The sequence below is a fragment of the Natrix helvetica genome, assembly GCF_964273705.1.
Source record: "Natrix helvetica genome assembly, chromosome: 1".
Taxonomy (NCBI): Eukaryota; Metazoa; Chordata; class Lepidosauria; order Squamata; family Natricidae; genus Natrix; species Natrix helvetica.
The window spans coordinates 97,636,920-97,656,919 of record NC_138548.1 but is presented as its reverse complement, the minus strand read 5'-3'; the positions used below and the strand labels follow the sequence as shown (position 1 = coordinate 97,656,919).

Sequence of the window (20,000 nt, the reverse complement as noted above, 5' to 3'; positions counted from 1 at the left end):
TGACCTTGTATGATCAAACTTGAGAATTCCTCATGGCTTAAATGAATTAAACTGAAGTAGACTCTTTTAATATATATATTTAGCATTTAGAAATGCCTCATTAATCTGAAATATGGTTAAGTATGTCCAGAATTTGATATGATGAGTTATATAATGGAAAATAGAAAAATATCCCTGGAGAAGGATATGTGGTTTCAGCCACATATATAAACAAATTTTTGAGAAACAAAAAAAAAAAATCCAAATCAACCATTGAATGAAAATGGCCACTTTCAATCTTAATGTACAACACGGAAAAAGACATAAATGACATATTTATACTTTGCATAATTTAAGATATTGCTTAAATCTTGTATTGAACATAAAGCTGGGGGATTAAATTGCAATAGCTATCATACTGAGTCCTTACAATTTCTTTCTCCTTTAGTACTAGACCTAGAAAATGGCTTTCCTCACAGATATGGCACATTTTATGCAGTGAAATACTATACTTTCCTACTTTCTTAATCAGAAACAACTGATTTAAATATGTATTAAAATCGATAGAGGTGTTACCATATATTTATTGGTTGTACCTATTTTTAGTATCCAGAAATGGGTAACTAATAAATAAATAGATAGATAAATAAATAAATAAATAAATAAATCTATATTTACAAATAGTACCTACCATTTGTAATTTTGGATTACAGTAATTTGGAGAATATGTCTTAATAGGACATTAAAATGATCATTATCAGGATTATTCTCACATATTGAATTGAACAGTAACTTATTTAAAGGATAAATATTTACATATTTGCTACAGATTCAGAATCAAATCATACTTTTGTTTAAATCAGTGGTTCTCAACCTTCCCAATGCTGTGAACCTTTAATACAGTTCCTCATGTTGTGGTGACCCCCAACCCCTAATCATAAAATTGGTGTCTCCGTTCCTAAGACCATCGAAAATATGTGTTTTCCGATGGTCTTAGGCGACACCTGTGAAAGGGTTGTTCGATCCCCAAAGGGATCCCGACCCAGAGGTTGAGAACTTCTGGTTTAAATGGTTAGATGCAGCAAGGGACTTATTAAGTAGATTTACTATTGGCTTGGAAACTTTACTCAAGCAGAGATCACGAACAGACTGCACACATACAAAATTCAGTATTTAACATACTGGGAGATGGGAGCAGCATTCAGACTGATCTTGATAAGTTAAAATGTAGGCTGAAAATGATAGAACAAACGTTAAAGCAATAATTACTGTTTTTTCACTTCGAAAAAGAATTCAATATATAAAAAGGATTATGGAATTGTAGTTATAACTCTTCACAATACTATATGAATATGAATCAGCTTTCAAGAATCATTTTCAATGCTAGCTAAAAATTGAAAAGGACCCCAGTAGCAACTTTTCTGACTAACATATTTTATGAAATGGTATAAACCAGGGCTGTCGAAGTCTCAGCCCGCAGGCCTGATGCGTCATGTGCTGGCCACACCACCCATTTTAGCAAAGGGGAAAAAGTCGCAATACGTCATGTGACAACAACATGATGCTGCGTGTTTGATATCCCTGGTATAAACTTTCATGAGCTTAAGTTCACTTCATCTGATGCATAGAGTGGTTAGAATGAGGTAGGATTTAAATTAGGGTGAGGTTGAAGGGGGAAGGTGACAGTGATTCAGGTTATATGTCAGACAAATTATCGGTACCTTATCAATTAACAACTATAATGCATTAAAATCCTTTGTGTTTGTTGAGACCTTCTGAGATTGCCTGAAACGTTCTGATATATATTTAGGCATGAAGGATTTAAGTAAAGTGAAACAGGTCACAGAAAGACAGCACAGATCACTCTCCTGGAAATACAAAAGAAGAGGAACTGAGGGAGCTTAATTGAAGGAGCTTGGTACATTAAGTCTTTAGAAAAAAAATATTGAGGAGGAATACAGTAGCATTCTTCAAAAATAGAGAGGAAGGCTGAAAACTTTTTCTACCACCCCAAAATATAGTATAATTATCTTTGGCTACAAAAGGATAGACTTAAATTCAGTAATGTGATCAATTAGTATATGCAGTTGATAGCTGTTGGCTTGATATGTTGAAAAATAGTGAGAAAATAATCTGTTGGTGGTATTTTCCTTTGGATGTCTGCATTATTCAAGGAATTGGATTTGATAATCTAGATGGCACCTTTCATCTATTTAATTCTACTTAATTAAATAGAATGGAATAAAACCCAATCCTCTTTCATTCGGTTCATATGAAAAGCTTTAGCGAAAAATTGGATACATGTCCCATAGTATACATACAAAACCAAACCCCTAACTGCCTCTTTTTTTTCTTTTTTTCTTTTTTTCTTTCTTTCTTTCTTTCTTTCTTTCTTTCTTTCTTTCTTTCTTTCTTTCTTTCTTTCTCTTTTATTCCTTCCTTCCTTCCGTCCCTCCATTCATTCTAAAAGAGTTTTTTCTGAAAATTGTTGATTTACTTGCATGCCTTTTTGGTGCCATTGTTTTTGACAAGATTTAATGTCATAAATATCAGTTATTCACACTGTCATCTAATTGATGACAACTTCCGTAATGTTCTATGTGATGCAATATAATTTCTCAAAATCTTAAACAGATTTGTGTAAAAAACTGAGGAGGCCTATACTCAATTGGATTAGATGGAAGGGTACACAAATATAATAAATCTGGTGACTGTGAAAACAAATTAGAAACAGAGGATTGGACTAGAGATAAAGAACAATCTGAGTTAAAGCACATTAGAAAAGTTGTATTCTTAATATTGCTTTGAAAAGAGAACTTTTAAGTAGATGCTGTCTTTCTCATCTTTTTACAACTTTCATCTTCTAAAACCTTCCTGTTCTGAATAAACAGTGGAAAACTTATCCAAGAGGGAGAGAAGGAGAAAGATGTATGCTCGTGTTATGTGTTTGAAAAGGTGAATGAACACAATTTGCCAGCAGCTGAACTCTTTTGATGATTTTGAATAAATATTTAAAATTGAGGTCTTCAAATCTTGATATTGGAAGGTATTATGCTCTAATTAAAACAGTCTTGCAATTTCAAAGATTGTGATTTGATATGTAAATCTATATGAACATCATCGCTCTAAGGAAGGTAAACAGCAAAATTTAGAACACAAACTTAATGTAGGAGAACAAGGCATTTCCTTTAATATGTACAACACCAAGTGATGTATTATTTAAGGCACAAACTTCTAGGGACACTGAAGAGCAACATCTCTTTCCTATGTCGAAGTAAAGGGCAGTAGGGAACTGCCAGTAACAAAAAGCTTTCCTCCCACTCTCTGAATACAGTGACATTCATTTGGAGAGAAGCAGGACCAGGGTTTTGAAAGCAGGCTTCTTCAGCCCAACAATAACACACAATGAGTTATTGACTTGTTTTATATATGGATCTCTTTTCAGCAACAAACTTTGACTCCCCACAGTCTGGATAAATGATTGATTTTGTTGTTATAAAGAGACAGAGCTTTTCCACCAAACTTGATAATTCAAACTTATTTTACTCCATTTGTTCCAACATTGAATAGATCCTTATTAAAATGCACTTTCCAGAAAATACCTGCAGCTAGCCTTTTATCACCATGTTTTGTATATAAAATAAGCAATTTGTCTCACTCTTTTGCTTTGCAACAGGCTACTGGGAAATTCAATCAATGCCTACAGAAATTGATTATCACAGTATTTAAACTGAAATGTACTGATCTCCTTGTAAAACATTGTTCAGGATTATTTAAACTACATAGAAATTGTGTGCTATGTGATTGTCTGTATGGATGTTTTAAATTAATTAGCATATTAGGAAGAATCCAATCCAATTTTAAGTTCGGTAGCATTCATAATACATAATGCATAATACATAAATTAGAATTGGAATGTGGAATTAGCCACATTGTAGTGAGGGTGAGATTGTGTGTTTCTTTTGTATCATACTGTTATCCAAAGTTTTTGGAGTTGTATTTATGGAATATCTAGAGCTCAAGTTTGGTATAGTGATTGAGGTGCTGACTTAAGTTATGCTCTAGTCCTGCCTAGTTCCTAGACAGGAAAGCCAGCTGGGTGACCTTGGGCCAATCACTCTCAGTCTCACCCACCCTCACAGGACTATTGTGGTGAAAATAGGAGAAGGATGGAGTATTAGGTATGTTCATTGTCTTGATCTATTTATAAAAAACAATGTGGAAATGTAAAAAATTCTTTAAAAAATAGTTGAGTTTCCCAGTAGTATAAACAGTTGTTCTTCAGTCGCTAAGCCATGTCCAACTCTTCACAACCCCATGGACCAATGGTGGGATTCATTTACCTTTGCTACCGGTTTGCAAATGTGAACCCATGCGCAGAAGGTCGTGCATTATGTCAAGGCAGATGGGCGGAGCCTCCAGCCGCCGCTGCTATCAATTCACCCAAACCGGTAAGAACCAGCTCAATACCACCTCTGCCATGGACTACAGCAGACCAGGCTCCCCTGTCCTCCGCTATCTCTTTGAAATTGATAAAAAATTTACAGTTCTAGTAACACTGACTGAAATTCTAAACATAAGATTCTTAAATCCTATTGATTAAAAAATTAAATATATTTTCTCTATTCAGAATTTACACTTTTGTAAACATATTAATTAAAGCAGAAACAGTTTTAAAGATCTACCAATCTAATTATGAAGGAAAGCACTCAGCTGGTCATTGTTAGGCATTTTTGCAAAACTAAAAGTGATACTAGAAGATAATAGTACATAAACTATGGCTTTGGAGTAATCAACCTGTAATTATATATATATATATATATATATATGTATATATTATTGTTGAAAATATTTCCAATCCTAAAATTCCTCATTTTTATCTCATTATCTTAATCTGCCTCAATCCATATGTATGATGCAGAACAGGTACAGTTTATACTGTTCTAGATGATAGTAAGCATATGTTTATCTCTCTTAGATTTCATATTCTCATATATATAATGCAAATAATTGTCCACATAAATTATATATTTCCTTCCCTCCCTCCCTCCCTCCCTCCCTCCCTCCCTCCCTCCCTCCCTCCCTCCTTCCTTCCTTCCTTCTCTCCCTCCCTCCTCTGAGTTTATTTGTACATTACCTTTATTTTTATTTATTTTGCATTTTAGGGAACCTTATGAAACAGAAATATATGAGGCATATTTTTCAATTGGACTGACTATATGTTGTCTGTGTATAATACTATGTTTCTTGTATTTCTTGCGATAATATTAGATATTATATTCTTTTATTTCTTGTGGTAATATTGCATGAAATGATAGATAATGGTTTCATGTAGTTCTAATGAGTATATCTTTTTGCAAAGAATAGTAAAACTAAAGGCATAAAAGATGGGAGGATGGAGACTTAAAAAGGAAGAAAAGAGACTTGTCTTCTTTAAGATTTTAATATTTGAAAGTGCTACTATTAGCACTATAATGTTTTTCCAATTTGAAAATATTAGTAAGTGCCTATATTACACTAGATATCCAGGCATCTACATATGGTTTTTCAAAGGCATGCATACAAAGATTAAAGTCTTATAGGCCTAGTCAATCTGTACATTTTGTGAAGCATATCAGTATTGGTATCCTCTTTTCTTCACTACCGGTTTGGAAGCGGGAGTGTGTGCAAGTGCAGAAGGTCCGTGATGACGTCGGGGTGGGTGGGTGGAGCTTCATGCCACCACCACTACTGGTTTGCCTGAACCGGTGAGAACCAGCAGAATACCACCTCGGAAGCATATCAATCGTATATAAGAATAAATCTGAGAGTTCACTTATTAAATTTTCATACAGCATCAAACAACAGAATTCAAAGTCAGGATTTTCTTTTACTTTATGTAGGAAAATAGAGAAATGTGGAATGTGATTCAATAAAGTTGATGGAAAATTCTTTGTCACATTTTAGCTGGATTTTGCCACTGATGGCCAGAAAGAGAAGATAACAGACAAGAGCATTTTATCAATGAAGAAGCAAGAAATTCTCTTAGAACAACACAAAGTAAGTAAACATTATTTTAAAATATTTTTAAAATATTTAACATGCTATTCTTTTGCTAAGTGTTTTCCTTGACATATATAGAGGTGAAACTCAAAAAATTAGAATATCGTGTAAAAGTTCATTTATTTCAGTAATGCAACTTAAAAGGTGAAACTAATATATGAGATAGACTCATTACATGCAAAGCAAGATAGTACAAGCCGTGATTTGTCATAATTGTGATGATTATGGCTTACAGCTCATGAAAACCCAAAATCCACAATCTCAGAAAATTAGAATATTACATGCAATCAATAAAACAAGGATTGTACATAGAACAATATCGACCTCTGAAAAGTATAGGCATGCATATGTACTCAGTACTTGGTTTGGGCCCCTTTTGCAGCAATTACTGCCTCAATGCGGTATGGCATGGAAGCTATCAGCCTGTGGCACTGCTGAGGTGTTATGGAAGACCAGGAAGCTTCAATAGCAGCCTTCAGCTCTTCTGCATTGTTCGGTCTCATGTCTCTCATCTTTTTCTTGGCAATGCCCCATAGATTCTCTATGGGGTTCAGGTCAGGCGAGTTTGCTGGCCAATCAAGCACAGTAATCCCATGGTCATTGAACCAGGTTTTGGTGCTTTTGGCAGTGTGGGCACGTGCCAAGTCCTGCTGGAAAATGAAGTCAGCATCCCCATAAAGCTCGTCTGCGAAGGAAGCATGAAGTGCTCCAAAATCTCCTGGTAGACGGTTGCGTTGACCCTGGACTTAATGAAGCACAGTGGACCAACACCAGCAGATGACATGGCTCCCCAAATCAACACAGACTGTGGAAACTTCACACTGGACTTCAAGCATCTTGCAGTATGTGCCTCTCCATTCTTCCTCCATACTCTGGGTCCTTGGTTTCCAGATGAGATGCAAAAGTTGTTCTCATCAGAAAAGAGGACTTTGGACCACCGAGCAACAGACCAGGTCTGTTTTTCTTTAGCCCACATAAGCTTCTGACATTGTTTGTTGTTCAGGAGCGGCTTGACAAGAGGAATACGACATTTGAAACCCATGTCCAGGATCCGTCTGTGTAGGTGGCTCTTGATTCACTGACTCCAGCCTCAGTCCACTCCTTGTAAAAGTCCCCAACACTTTTGAATGGCCTTTTCCTGACAATCCTCTCCAGGCTGCGGTCATCCCTGCTGCTTGGGCACTTTTTTCTTCCACACTTTTCCCTTCCACATAACTTTCTATTAATGTGGTTTGATACAGCACTTTGGGAACATCCAACTTCTTTTGCAATTACCTTTTGAGGCTTTCCCTCCTTATGGAAGGTGTCAATGATGGTTTTCTGCACAACTGTCAGGTCAGCAGTCTTTCCCATGATTGTGATCCCTACTGAACCAGACTGAGAGACCATTTAAAGGCTCAGGAACCCTTTGCAGGTGTTATGGCTTAATTAGATGATTAGAGTGGGACACTTGAGCCTAGAATATTGCACTTTTTCACAGTATTCTAATTTTCTGAGATTGTGGATTTGGGGTTTTCATGAGCTGTAAACCATAATCATCACAATTATGACAAATCACGGCTTGAACTATCTTGCTTTGCATGTAATGAGTCTTATCTCATATACTAGTTTTACCTTTTAAGTTGCATTACTGAAATAAATGAACTTTTGCAGGATATTCTAATTTTTCGAGTTTCACCTGTATATTCTCTTTTATTTAAATGTGTTAAGTTCAGAGAGGTACAGGAAACTTCACCTTAGCCCTTCCCCTGCAACTCCCAGGGGCATAAAGAGGAGAGACATAAAAGACACCACCAGACTTGTAAATAAAATACAGGTCTAGTTTTCCTGAAATCTATTTCCGGACTTGATCTACTTTGAAAGTCTGACAGGCAGGCATTAAGAAAACAATATCAAAAACATAAGAGACTATCTTACACTAAGATTATAGCAATATTATTTATACTGACTAGCAACAGGGTTTCTTTCATATTAACAACAGCAGTACCTGAATATGCTAAAAAGTGAACCTGGACTTTTTGAGTGCAAAGCATAAAAGTGCAAAATCTGTTTGCCTGCCTTTCCATCCATCCATCCATCCATCCATCCATCCATCCATCCATCCATCCATCCATCATCCATTGACAGTCACTTCTTGCAAGACTTAATTTGCAGTGCTTTACTCATCTTCATTGTTTTTCTCCACAGCTGTTCAAGTTTCTTTAAAAATAAACCCCTTCCCCCTCCAAACAACAGCAACAACAAAATCACAGACAGAATTTGAGATGGGATCTGACCAGTCCTTCTTCTGATTTGGAAATTATGTCTTTATTGAGGGAGGCAATAATTGCATTTGCCATTTTAGTAGCTGTGCCATGTTATTGACTCCTGTTCATTATTTAGGGTACTTCCATGAAGCCATGATCACAAATGCTATTGCAGCAGCTTATGATGATTAACTGAAGCCACGTGAGAATCATCAGCGGCGACCACTGCATTTTCAAACCAACAAATAACAAACTGCAAAAATTGGAAGCACCTCCTCTCCTCTCCAGTTGCCATGTTAATTTATAGTGATTGGGGAAAAGGAAACAGGTCTGTTTGTAAAAGGCTTCAAAGCCAACTGCAAAGATTGACACTCCAGATTCAGTGCAGCCACAGTAGGAAATCATGGAGAAAAGCATTTCCACAAAAAGGGAAATTGCACACCTCCATATTCAATCTGGAACAAGCTTTGCTGTTTGAGATTTTGGACAGCCACTTCAGAAGGAAATCAGCTCAGCTCCCTATGGATGTTGTCAGTATAAGAACAAAATAGCTGTAGTCAAAGTGTAGGAATGGCACTGAAAAATTGTGGATACAAGTAGTCCTTGGCTTACAATCATTCATTTAACAACCATTCAAAGTTACAACAACACTGAAAAAAAATGACTAATGGTTGATCCCTGTCCCTACAACATCTCCACAGTCACTTAATCAAAATTCAGGTGTTGGCAATCGGCATATATTTAGATGGCTGTAGAACCTTGGGACCATATGATCACTATTTGCAACTTTCCTAGCAGGCTTCCAACAAGCAAAGTCAATGGGGTAAGCCAGGCTTGCTTAATGACAGCATGATTCACTTAACAGCTGCAGTGATTCACTTAACAACTATGGCACAAAAGGTTGCTAAATCATATGTAGCTTACTTAACAACTGTCTTGCTTAGGAACGGAAATTCTGGTCCCAATTGTGTTGTACATTGATGATTACTTGAAGGTATGAGGATTTTAAATGTAAGGAAAAGGCTGCTTTGAAAAACCAGTTCTGCTCACTGTACTTTAGGTTTGTTTCATACATTTGAATATTTTAAAAGGTTATAAAAATGGTCCCTAACAATTCACACTGAATAAACTCATCAAAACTGTGTAGCAAATTACAGTATTTTAAATTACTACATTTAATAGTTTTGGTTCCTTCCTTTTTGCTTTCATTTAATACTGTAATACTAAAGGAAATGTTAACTAAATTCTTATTTCCATAGAAAAGCTGCAGTTTACAGTGTCAAGACATAGTGTGCTAATCATAAGATTCTTCAGGAAATATTGTAATGCAAAACTATTAAATCAAGGTTTTCTTTGCAAAGCTTCATGCTGTGAGCTTGACAGCGTATTCTACAAATGAAATAATGCAAAATTGCTATAAAGCAAAGTGGAACATTATCTTCATGCAGATTTACAGAGTAGCCTAGCTTATTCTCTCAGAGAGAAGATTAGGAAATGTTACTAATGCTATGGTGCTATTAATAACTACCTTTTTTCCTGCTATTTTGACCTTCGACAATGTACTAATCATTTTTTCTTAGAGGTCCACAATTAATTAATATATTTCATATAGGATACATCGGGATACAATATCTACAAAGTATCCCTCTGGTTTGTTTTCTGTTTCTTTATGGGGATGCCCTGTGATAAGTTATCTCAGTAGGTATCTTATGAAAGGTTAGTAGATCTAAAACAAGTTCTACAGTTCCATCCTTGCCACACTGATCCTGAAGATGAACTATGATGAACATTTTCACATTAAGCTACCATTCAAATCCAGTCATACAGATTTCTAAGGCTCTTCTCTTTCAGTAGCAACTACTCCTCAAAAGAAGCTTGAGCATCAGTCTAGGAAGGTGAAACGAACTAGATGTGCATACTCTATATGCTTTTTAAACTTTCTAGCTAAGCATGTTATTTTATTCTGGAAATGATCATTGCTGTCATCGGTCGTTCAGTTGTGTCTGACCCTCAGACATTCTATGGATTAGCACTCTCCATGCCCCTCTGTCTCGCACCACCTTCTTCAGATCCACCATGGTCATCTCAGTGCCATCCTTTATAGTGTGCAACCAGAGGGTGCTAGGACGACTTGGCCCTTGTCTTTTCTCTGCTGATCACTCGCAGCATGGTTGACTTTTCAAGTGGGTCGGCTCTCATGACATGACCAAAGTATGACAGCCTCTGTTTGGCAGTTTTGGTTTCAAGTGATATTTTTGGTGAGGTTCGGTCTAGGACTTGTTATTTTTGCAGTACATAGGATACAGAATATCGACCTCCAGCACCATAGTTCAAAGGCATCCACTCTTCTCCTACCTGCCTTTTTCAGAGTCCAAGTTTCACAGCCATAAATAGCAAGGAAACAATAGTTTTTATTAAAAATTATACTATTCACTCCAGTAAGAAATACAATTTATGATTCTTTGTATTACAAGCTTCGCTTTAGTGAGAAAAAACTGGAAAAGTATTCTCCTGCATTTTGGTATTTTTAGAAAAAAATGCTAAATTGTTTTTTTTCCCTTTTTTCTTTTAAAAAAAACCTCATTACTTCATTCTCATATATATGATAATTAATAAATATATATTTTATAAGGTTATAAGAAGTAATTTATTTTATTTATTTCATTAAATTTAAGAGGCTTCCCAATGCTTTAATTGCTGTGGATTACATAAAATAAAAAGCATAAATATAATACAGATAAAATACAAATGAGAAATGTCCAGGAAAAAGCAATTCTACAAGTCAAAAGAAATGCAGAGGACCTGCCACTCACTGCAGTAAAAACCTGAGAGGAAAGCCAGGTTTTGAGGGTCCTTTGAAATTCAGTCAAAGCAGGGGCCAGATAAATCTAAGAAGAATGGTGTTCCTAAGTGCAGAAATAATCAGCAGTGGCCAACTGAAATGTCTCCTGATGAAAAAGTAGGAGAACTGAGCAAACAGATAAGTGAATTCTTAGCAAAAGTTTTTCAGAGGAGTTTCCTCTGAGAAGAAGGGAGATGCTAGGTAAGAGGAAGAGAAAGACTTGGGCAGAGGGGTGGAGATTGTAGATTAGTTTCCATTGATTGTTTCCTATGCTGTGCTGATTGATTCCTCCAGTTATTTCTTGAAAGCTGCTGACTGCCTACTACATGTCTGACAGGAATGTTGTTTTTAGCTGATCTAGCTGAGGCAGCTTCAGAGGACATATAAGAAAGGCACCTTTCAAAGAATAATTTCACTAAAGGAATAGAACAGGGAGACTGAGAACCTTCATAGACAGGAGAACAGGGAGATTCACCACACATCTGGTAAGGAGGTCTAGGGAGAAGAATTTTCTTTGTAGATTATTGTTCAGAGGAAAAGGGACCTAGAGAACTTCTCTCATGATCGACAGGGGATTTGCTTCCTAAAGATGATGAGACTCCATATGCGACAGGCTGGTTGGCCTCCTGACTAAAGGCCCACCTCTCAATTTTTGAGGGAAGATAAGAAATGTTTTACTTTAAAACAGGAAGTGTGTGTGGGAAAATAACACCAAGAAGCCTTCCAGAAGATAAAGTAAAAATGGAAGGAATTGAGACATGGAGAGATGTGACATAAAGACTCTGTCTATCAATAAAGGAACTCTTATTTTTTGAATCTTCGGAATTGATTCCAGGGTCTCCCTTCTGATTACCCCCTAGATTAAAAGCATTGCCACAAATGTCAGGAAGTAAGGAAGAAGACGCTATAACTCTGAAAAGGTAAACTATTCCTGTCTCTGCCCTGAAGGGGAACAAGTAATAGGTAGTGATGATCAGAGACTCCCTACTGAGGAGCAGGAAAACAAAGTAGTAATCTTTCAGTTGGATAATTTACCAAGAGAAATGTCTGTCTTCCTGGGGCAAAGATTCAAGATATGAAGAAAAGATTTCTAAAATGCTTTATGCACAATCATCCCTCCTCACCAAATGACATAACAATGGGAACAAATGACACAACATGATGGAATCATGAATATGCTGCAATATGGCCCAGGAAGAGGGAAGATAACATTGCAAACAAATAATAGAAGTCTCCTGAGGGCCAGGAAGAATGTTTTGGGAATGTGCTTTGCATCTTTGCCCATGGAAGGTTTTAAATTGAAACCTGAAGGAGATGAAAAAGATGGCATGATGACAAGTACTGGGAACAGGATTGGAATGCATATGAAGGCATATGTATGTTGTCTAGAAAGAAAGAACATTAAATTATTTGACCCAAGGAGTCTAGTGATTCTCAAACTTGCAGATTGTGGGGAAACAATGGGAAGAAATAGAAGTCTTAATGAATGAATTTGAATATAAGTCAGTAAGCATTACTGAAACTTAAAAGAATGAAAATCTTTTCAGTGGAAATGCAAACGTAGAAACGTATGATTTATTTAAAAGGAATAAGACAGATAAAAGGAGAGAAAAGGCATTTTAGGTGAAGGAGGGGCAGAGGTTTGTGGCTAGCCACTGATAAAGATGGCGTGCTGAGCTCTCAGATTTTCCCCCTCCCTAGCTATTTTTTCTAATATGGTGGTGGAGGAATGGTGGATAGGTACTGACAATCGAGACTGGATGATGGGGGATGCAAGGATAGGTTCTGATGGGGGTGGAGGGGAATGAAAGGTTTGTATTTCTTTGCAGTTATCTGGTCCCTTGTACTCTCTGTGAGAGCTCTTTTTTTAAAAAAACAAAGTTTTTATTGGTTTTAGGAAAAATAATTAGGAAAAGGGATGGTGGATAAAGTTACAAATTTTGACAGTTACATTATGCAGGAAATGGCCCTCCCCCCCATTCTCATAACTTTCATTTATTAATACATTAAATTGTTGCTACTTAATAGTATTTTGTCAGCATATAACCTTTTATCTTCAAATAATTTCAATCATTCTATATCAAACAGATTTTCTAGTTCATTTCTGTGATCTGAGTTTTCTCGATGTTGCCTCCTCTCCCCGCTCCAGCAGAGCTCCGGCACCTCCCATGTCCTGTATGTCCTGTGTAATGTCATCAGGTCTATCTAGGAGGACTTTGTTTTTTTTCATGAAGGCCTCAGCCTCCATAGTTGTGTTGATTCTAACTCTCGTGTCCTCCCAGAATATTAGCATACCTTCTGGCATAAGCCATCTGAACCACACCCCTTTCTGGTATAATTTATTCGCTAGAAGCGAATAGTTTTTTCTTTTATCTCTAACTTTCTTTGGGATTTGTTTCAGAATGGCTATTCTGTGAGAGCTCTTGAGGCCACTTGGGGTTTATCTTTGCTCTCAGGGTACAATTAGTTGTGGAATCTCCTTGGCACTGCTGCAAGAGCTCCTTTGTAGATGGGAGATAGGTTGTGTCAGATCCTTCCCCCTCTGTTGAGAGAGGGCTGTTCAATATTAACATACAGTAAATGGACTCTTTTCCCCCTTTCAAATCAATTATCCTCTCTATCCAAAATGTGGAATTTGCTGCCTCCAAAAGAGTGACTTTGTCTTTCAAATGCAGATGGACAGCTGAATCTTGTTTGATGGGTTTGATTTCCTATGTTGTGCTATGCGTTTGTGAAGTGGTTTTTTGTTTCACTAATGTACATATCTACACACGTCTCACTGCATTGTATTGCATATATCACATTGCTCATTTTTTGTTTTGGTTCCTTATCCTTGGGGTGGACAAGCTTCTGCCTTAGTGTATTCTTGGGTTTAAAGTGTACATGTATGTATATTGTATTGGTTGAAAATTCTCCTGAGCTTTTCAGATACTTCTGAAATGTATGGAATGATAACATTGCTATGTTTGTTGATCATCTTCTTTGTCTGTAATGGAGGAGCACCTGCTGGATCTTTTTCTGGATTTGATAAAGGTCTAGTTAGGATAACCACAATTTCTGAGGGATTCCTTGACATGCCTTAGTTCTTTTCCTTTTCCCTCTTTATTAGTAAGCAATTCAGGCCAGTTGTGTAGGGTTCTAATCACTCCCATTTTGTGAGAATCAAAACATAACAACTGATTTGTGTGTGGGGTTTTTCTGCAAATTTAAATGTTAAGGCATCTAATCTTCCTTAATATGCATAGTAGGAAAGGGAAACAATCAAGATATTGTGTGGGGGTATATAATAGACTGCCAAGATAGGCAGAACATTTAGAGAATGCAATCCTGAACTAGATCACAGAAATTCCACACAGGAAAACAGTAACAACAGAAAACTTCAATATCTGAAAAACAACTTGACTATAAGATCAAAACTATTCCTTAGTGGTTACTGTTGCTTACTGTTTCATTTTCCACAAGTCTGAAGAAGAAAATAGGTAGACCAACTCTGATTTTAATTAGCTGGTCAAAAAGGTAAAATCATTAAGAGCTTTTGGAGAGAGTGGTCACATCATTTTGTGATTCGAAATACTAAAAATTGAAATTTGATTTGGAGCAAAGTTGTATATGCACACTGGATTTCAGGAGAGACGATTTCAACAGATTTTGAGAAGTATTAGGCAGGATCCCATAGTCAAAAATCCTTCAGTCAAAGGGAATATAGGAAGATTGGGAACTGCTCAATCATAGAGTTTTCCAATGAGGAAAAAAAGGGAGTAAGAAGCTGCTTAGGTAACTTCTGTGGCTGCATAAAGTGCTTTCAACTGAATGAAGAATTAAAAGGGACCTATGCAGATAATGGAAAGGGGGTATAATCAAGCAGAAGGCATACCTGCAATTATTGAATTACAGATAAAAGCTAGTATCTGCAAAAAGGAAATCAGAAAAGCTAAAGCACTTAGCCTGAAAGTCTTAGACAAGTGATGGAAACTAAAAGCAACAAAAGGGTAAAAGGAAGAAAAAAGGAGGAGCGGGTACACTGTTTGGAGATGACAGAAGGATTTTAACAAGTGACTTGGGAAGGAAACTATTCAAATGGATTTAAGGAGAAACAATGACACAAGGTGAGACTGATAACCAAGATAAGCAAAAAAATATGTTTAGGGGAATACCCAGCCATTGTGAATGACTGGCTAGATTAGTTATATCCAAGAGTCTTGTAAAAAATCATGTATTCAATTAAAGCCTTAGGACCTTTGAAAAATCTTGAAAGATGAGCATAGTTTCCAATAACTAATTTCGTTGTATTTGTTTTGTACAATGACAATAAAGGCTATAATATAATTCCATAGGATTAAAGAAAATCTAATATTCTCATCTTTAAAAGGAGACAAAAAGAAGACCCGGGCAATTACAGAATGGTTAGCTTAATATTGGAACTTGCACACTGTTGAAACCTATGATTAAGCAATTTGGGAGAATTTGGAAAGGAATGTATTGCTTTGCAGGAGCTGCCATGTATTCTTCAAGAACAAGTTCTGCCACACCAGATTGACCTTTGTTGAAGCACTGATCAGTTCAGTTCAGGCAACCCGCATTTGCGCCAGACACGCACTGCATGCCTGTGCACTGTTCAATGTAAACTGTTCTTCACGCATGCGCAGAACAATTTACAGTGAACTGCGCATGCACAGTCTCTAAAAACCAAAATGGTGTGGCCCAATGGTGGCATGGTAACTGGTTTGGGGGTGTGGCAGGCCTGGGTCACTGCCGGTTCTGCGACCCACACCTGAATTCCACTACCAGTTCAGCCGAACTGGGAACAACCCACCTCTGGTTCAGTTGTATCATAAGAGTGCACTGGATTTCAACAAAACATTCAACAAAATATTTTTTTCCACGAAAGTCCCAGATAGAAAAATTGAGAGGCCAGCGAGTCTTATTGTTTGCCCAGAATCTTTTTGTGCTATGCCCAGAATTTCCTTGGGTGAGCTGAGCAGAGCATATAAATTTGATTAATAAATAAAGTAGTAGTTTAGTAAATAAAGTAGTAGATTAGTAAACAAATGACATAAACATTTGATTAATAAATAAAGAAAAAAAATAGGCCCAGGTACAAGGAAGCTGTAGCCCTGGAATTTCTCATTTTCCCACTGAGCCATAGTGGTAGTTGCCCACAAATTAGTCCCTTCATTCACCTGCTAATAAAAGCCTAACCCCAAACTCATGGGGAGATGAGTTGAATGAAGTATTGTTTGGCACAGTTATTGCATTTCTCTCAGTAATGTGATTTGTTAGTTTTAACCTAATGGGATGGATGATCTCATCTATTGTGTGTTTCAGCCATGGTTTGTTTTAAGGCATTGTGTGAACTGTGTCACTTATGGCTTGCTAATTTTACCAATTTTTTTTAAAATGCATTTGTTCAATTTGTAAGCTGCCTTAAATGTCTAGACTAAAAAAAATCTAGACTATATACAATATACTTATTGTATATTTTGATAAAAATAGGTCAGGATCACACTTATATTGTATTTCATGGAACAAGACATGCTGGAAGAAAAAAGAATTTTATTTAAGCAAAGTAGGCTTAGTCTATAATAACCATCTTATTCCCTTCCTTAGAACCTAATGCTTCTGTAATATATAAACCTTTTCTGCCTGAACGTTTGCTCATAATTCTGAGTATTCTGTTTGAGAACTTGGTAATGGATCACTGAGAGAATATGCAACAATTTTTAGAAACTAACAACAGCCAGTCGTGAGATGAAGTGCCCAGTGAGGATTTAGCATAATAATCATGGAGTGACACTTAAAGAAGTCAAATGAAACAGATGGCAGGGGAGGTATAATTTATTAAACCCAGAACATGAGCATACTTTCAAGAGGGACAATGTATTATCATATTTTATTTCTGTAGTAATCTATTTTATTAATAAGAAAAATAATGTATTCTGGGTCTGAGAGAGAGTGAAAAAGAAAGGGAGGCAGGCAGGTGAAAGAGGAGGGAGGAAGAGAGGAAAATGAACCATTGTCCATATCCTAGGTATTCCCATAGCATTGTTGACTTTACAAGGCACTTGATATACTTGTGAGATCTAATATTGCATCCAATCTGATTAAAAGAAAACATAAATGTGGTCATAAGTCAAGACTTATATATTTTGTAGTGCCTACTACAGAATAGCCAACACTCAAACAGAGCAGAGTGGGTTTATCACTATAATTCTGTTTCCAGTGACAATCTCTATGCCAAACAAATCCATATCCTTATTTATGCACATGCATTCCTTACTGCTGGAATAGCTGTAACATATTATGGATGCATAAAAAGTACAAGTACATTCCGTGTACTGGGCCATTAAAACCCAACCACAGAGATGAATTTGTTGCTATTCTAATGAAAGCATCTTATCTCAGATAGGGTGATAATCATCACTTCTACATGGCCACGAGCACTAAAAGCCAGAAAACTACATATTTACAATAAAGAAAAAATAATAATCCAACCAAGTGAAAAAAAGATAGGTGGCCTTTGTAGCAACTACCTTTCTTTTCATCCTAATGCTTGCAATACATCCACTCAAATTCATGCTGAGTTTTCCCGGAGAAGGAGGAGTAAAATGCGTGTGTTTTCTGAAGCACAGTGAAACTGGGCCTCCCCCCCCCCCCAAATTATGCATACATAAATCCTTCTTTTGTGTAAAGGATTCATAGGGTCAGATAACGTGTAAAGGGGAAAGCTACATATCTCACAGGCTTCCATGTTTCCACATGGATGATTCTCTACACACAGATTGAAGACTGAATTATGAACAGACCTTTAAATACAGGGGTTAGAAAAGGTCAAGTTTTGTCTTCAAAAGTGTAGTTGAATGAGAAGGATGGGTTTTATTACGGGGGCAGGAAAATATTCCTAATGTGGACACTTTTGAGGACTTTTTGCTTATTTATTTCTTTGCAGCATATCAAAATAAGGAAAATCAATACTTAATGATATTTTAGTTTAAAAGACACCATGTTGATGCATAGTGTAACATACAAAGAGGACTAAATGAGCCATTTCATTTAGTGCTAATATTACCATTTCACAACAAACATTTTTGCATCGGTTTGTCTAACTTTGCCATCTACCCTCAGTGCTGGAAACCAGGAGACCTATGTACAATGTATTTGTTCTCTTTTCTGCCGTGTTTACCTAACTGCCATCAATGTAGTGCTTTCCATATAGTTCCCAAAACTGAGAATAAAATACATATTTAAAAGAAAATGAAATGGTAGGCTAGTACATACTTTATTGGCCACTTGAAGTGGAAAAAGCAATTTCCTTCCCCATTGCTGTCTTCTTTGAAAGTTAGGGAGCATCTTATGCAAAGGAATATAGGAAGGAGAAAAGGAAAATAATATCCATGCAGTTCAATGGCTACATTACAAAATCAATTAATTATAATCTGCAAAATGTTTTCCTATGTCTAATTATGGCACCTATTTCCCATTGCTTTTTGGGAGGGGATTAACTTGCTTTGCTTGATAGATGTAAATATGATAGACAGTGATGTTTCATACCAGGCCATGTAATATGAACAATCACTTTATATATTGTAGCATCTGTCTTTTTGGAGGGGTGATGGGTGGAATACAATTTTATGTATATATTTAATATACATGGATATCCATCCATCCATCCATCCATCCATCCATCCATCCATCCATACATACATACACACACACACACACACACACACACACGCATATACATACATATATATATATATGTGTGTGTGTGTGTGTGTGTGTGTGTGTGTTGTATTTGTGCTGATAAATAAATAAAGGGAGACTAGTATGGATCCATTTCAAGCTATTTAGCTCTCATCAGCTAGCCATACCCATATTTGGGCATACCAGGGGTTGTAACACACATACATACATACATACATACATACATACATACATACATACGCATGCACGCGCGCAAATTGATTTTGAAGGAACCAGATTAATCTCCAAAACAGAACAGTTCAACAAGAGAATAATAATGGAAGCCATCAAAATAGAGAAACACTCCCACAACATGAATAAACGTGATGATACCTCCCACCTACCAGACTTCAGGAAACCAGCCCTTGTCAACAAACGAACCCCACCTACCACCCAGGTCATTATAACACAAAAGAGCAACGGACACACAGCCAGCACCTCACCCACATAGGATGATACGAAACAGCCGACCAATCTACAAACAACTCCATCTACCAATCAGGATGCAACTACGCAGCCAATCAACCCACTTACAGCAACAAAGCCACACACACACACACCAAGATTTATAGAAAGACGACAGCTCTTACCACGCCTTACTCACACAAGCACACACACACACATGTGTGTGTGTGTGTCTTGTGTGCGTGCATGTTTGTGTGCATATTTATTTGTGTATGTACTGTATATACATATATGTATACGTGTACATATACGTACAGTTTGTACTGAGAATCTTCATAGATATTTTACGTATAACTTGTTGTTTCTTCCCCTATCTAGATCCACTTACTCATTGTTTACAATGAATTTAAGGGCTAGGGTGGCAGGAAAGGGAGAAAGAAGTGTTTATTATCTGATTGTGTAAAAATGAAACAGACGTACCTTTAAGGCTCTGTGTCAGACTAGATTCTCCAAGGTAAGAGATATTAGAGGGAAGGCCACCAGTGCCAATGGTTGTCCTCTGAGCTAAGAAATCTAGAATTATCAGCGACTGAATTTGGAATCTTCCACAGCAACATGCTTGTTGTATTACTTGAAGAACTAGTGTAGCTAGTGATTTAGGTAACAGAGACAGTGAAGCAGGGCATGGGTAACTTTACTGATTAACTTACTACCTCACATGAGTTTCGTTCTGGGGAAAATGGAGA

The 20,000-nt window shown here is 36.7% G+C and overlaps 1 protein-coding gene across 1 annotated transcript in view; it reads left to right on the top strand.

Moving 5' to 3' along the window:
* The window catches only part of DCDC1 (doublecortin domain containing 1), a 276,353-nt gene that overhangs the window by 116,475 nt on the left and 139,878 nt on the right, over positions 1-20,000 (top strand). The window contains exon 9 of the mRNA XM_081939283.1: positions 5,926-6,018. Within this exon, the coding sequence (XP_081795409.1) occupies positions 5,926-6,018 (93 nt within the window). The remainder of the gene's footprint in view (positions 1-5,925; positions 6,019-20,000) is intronic.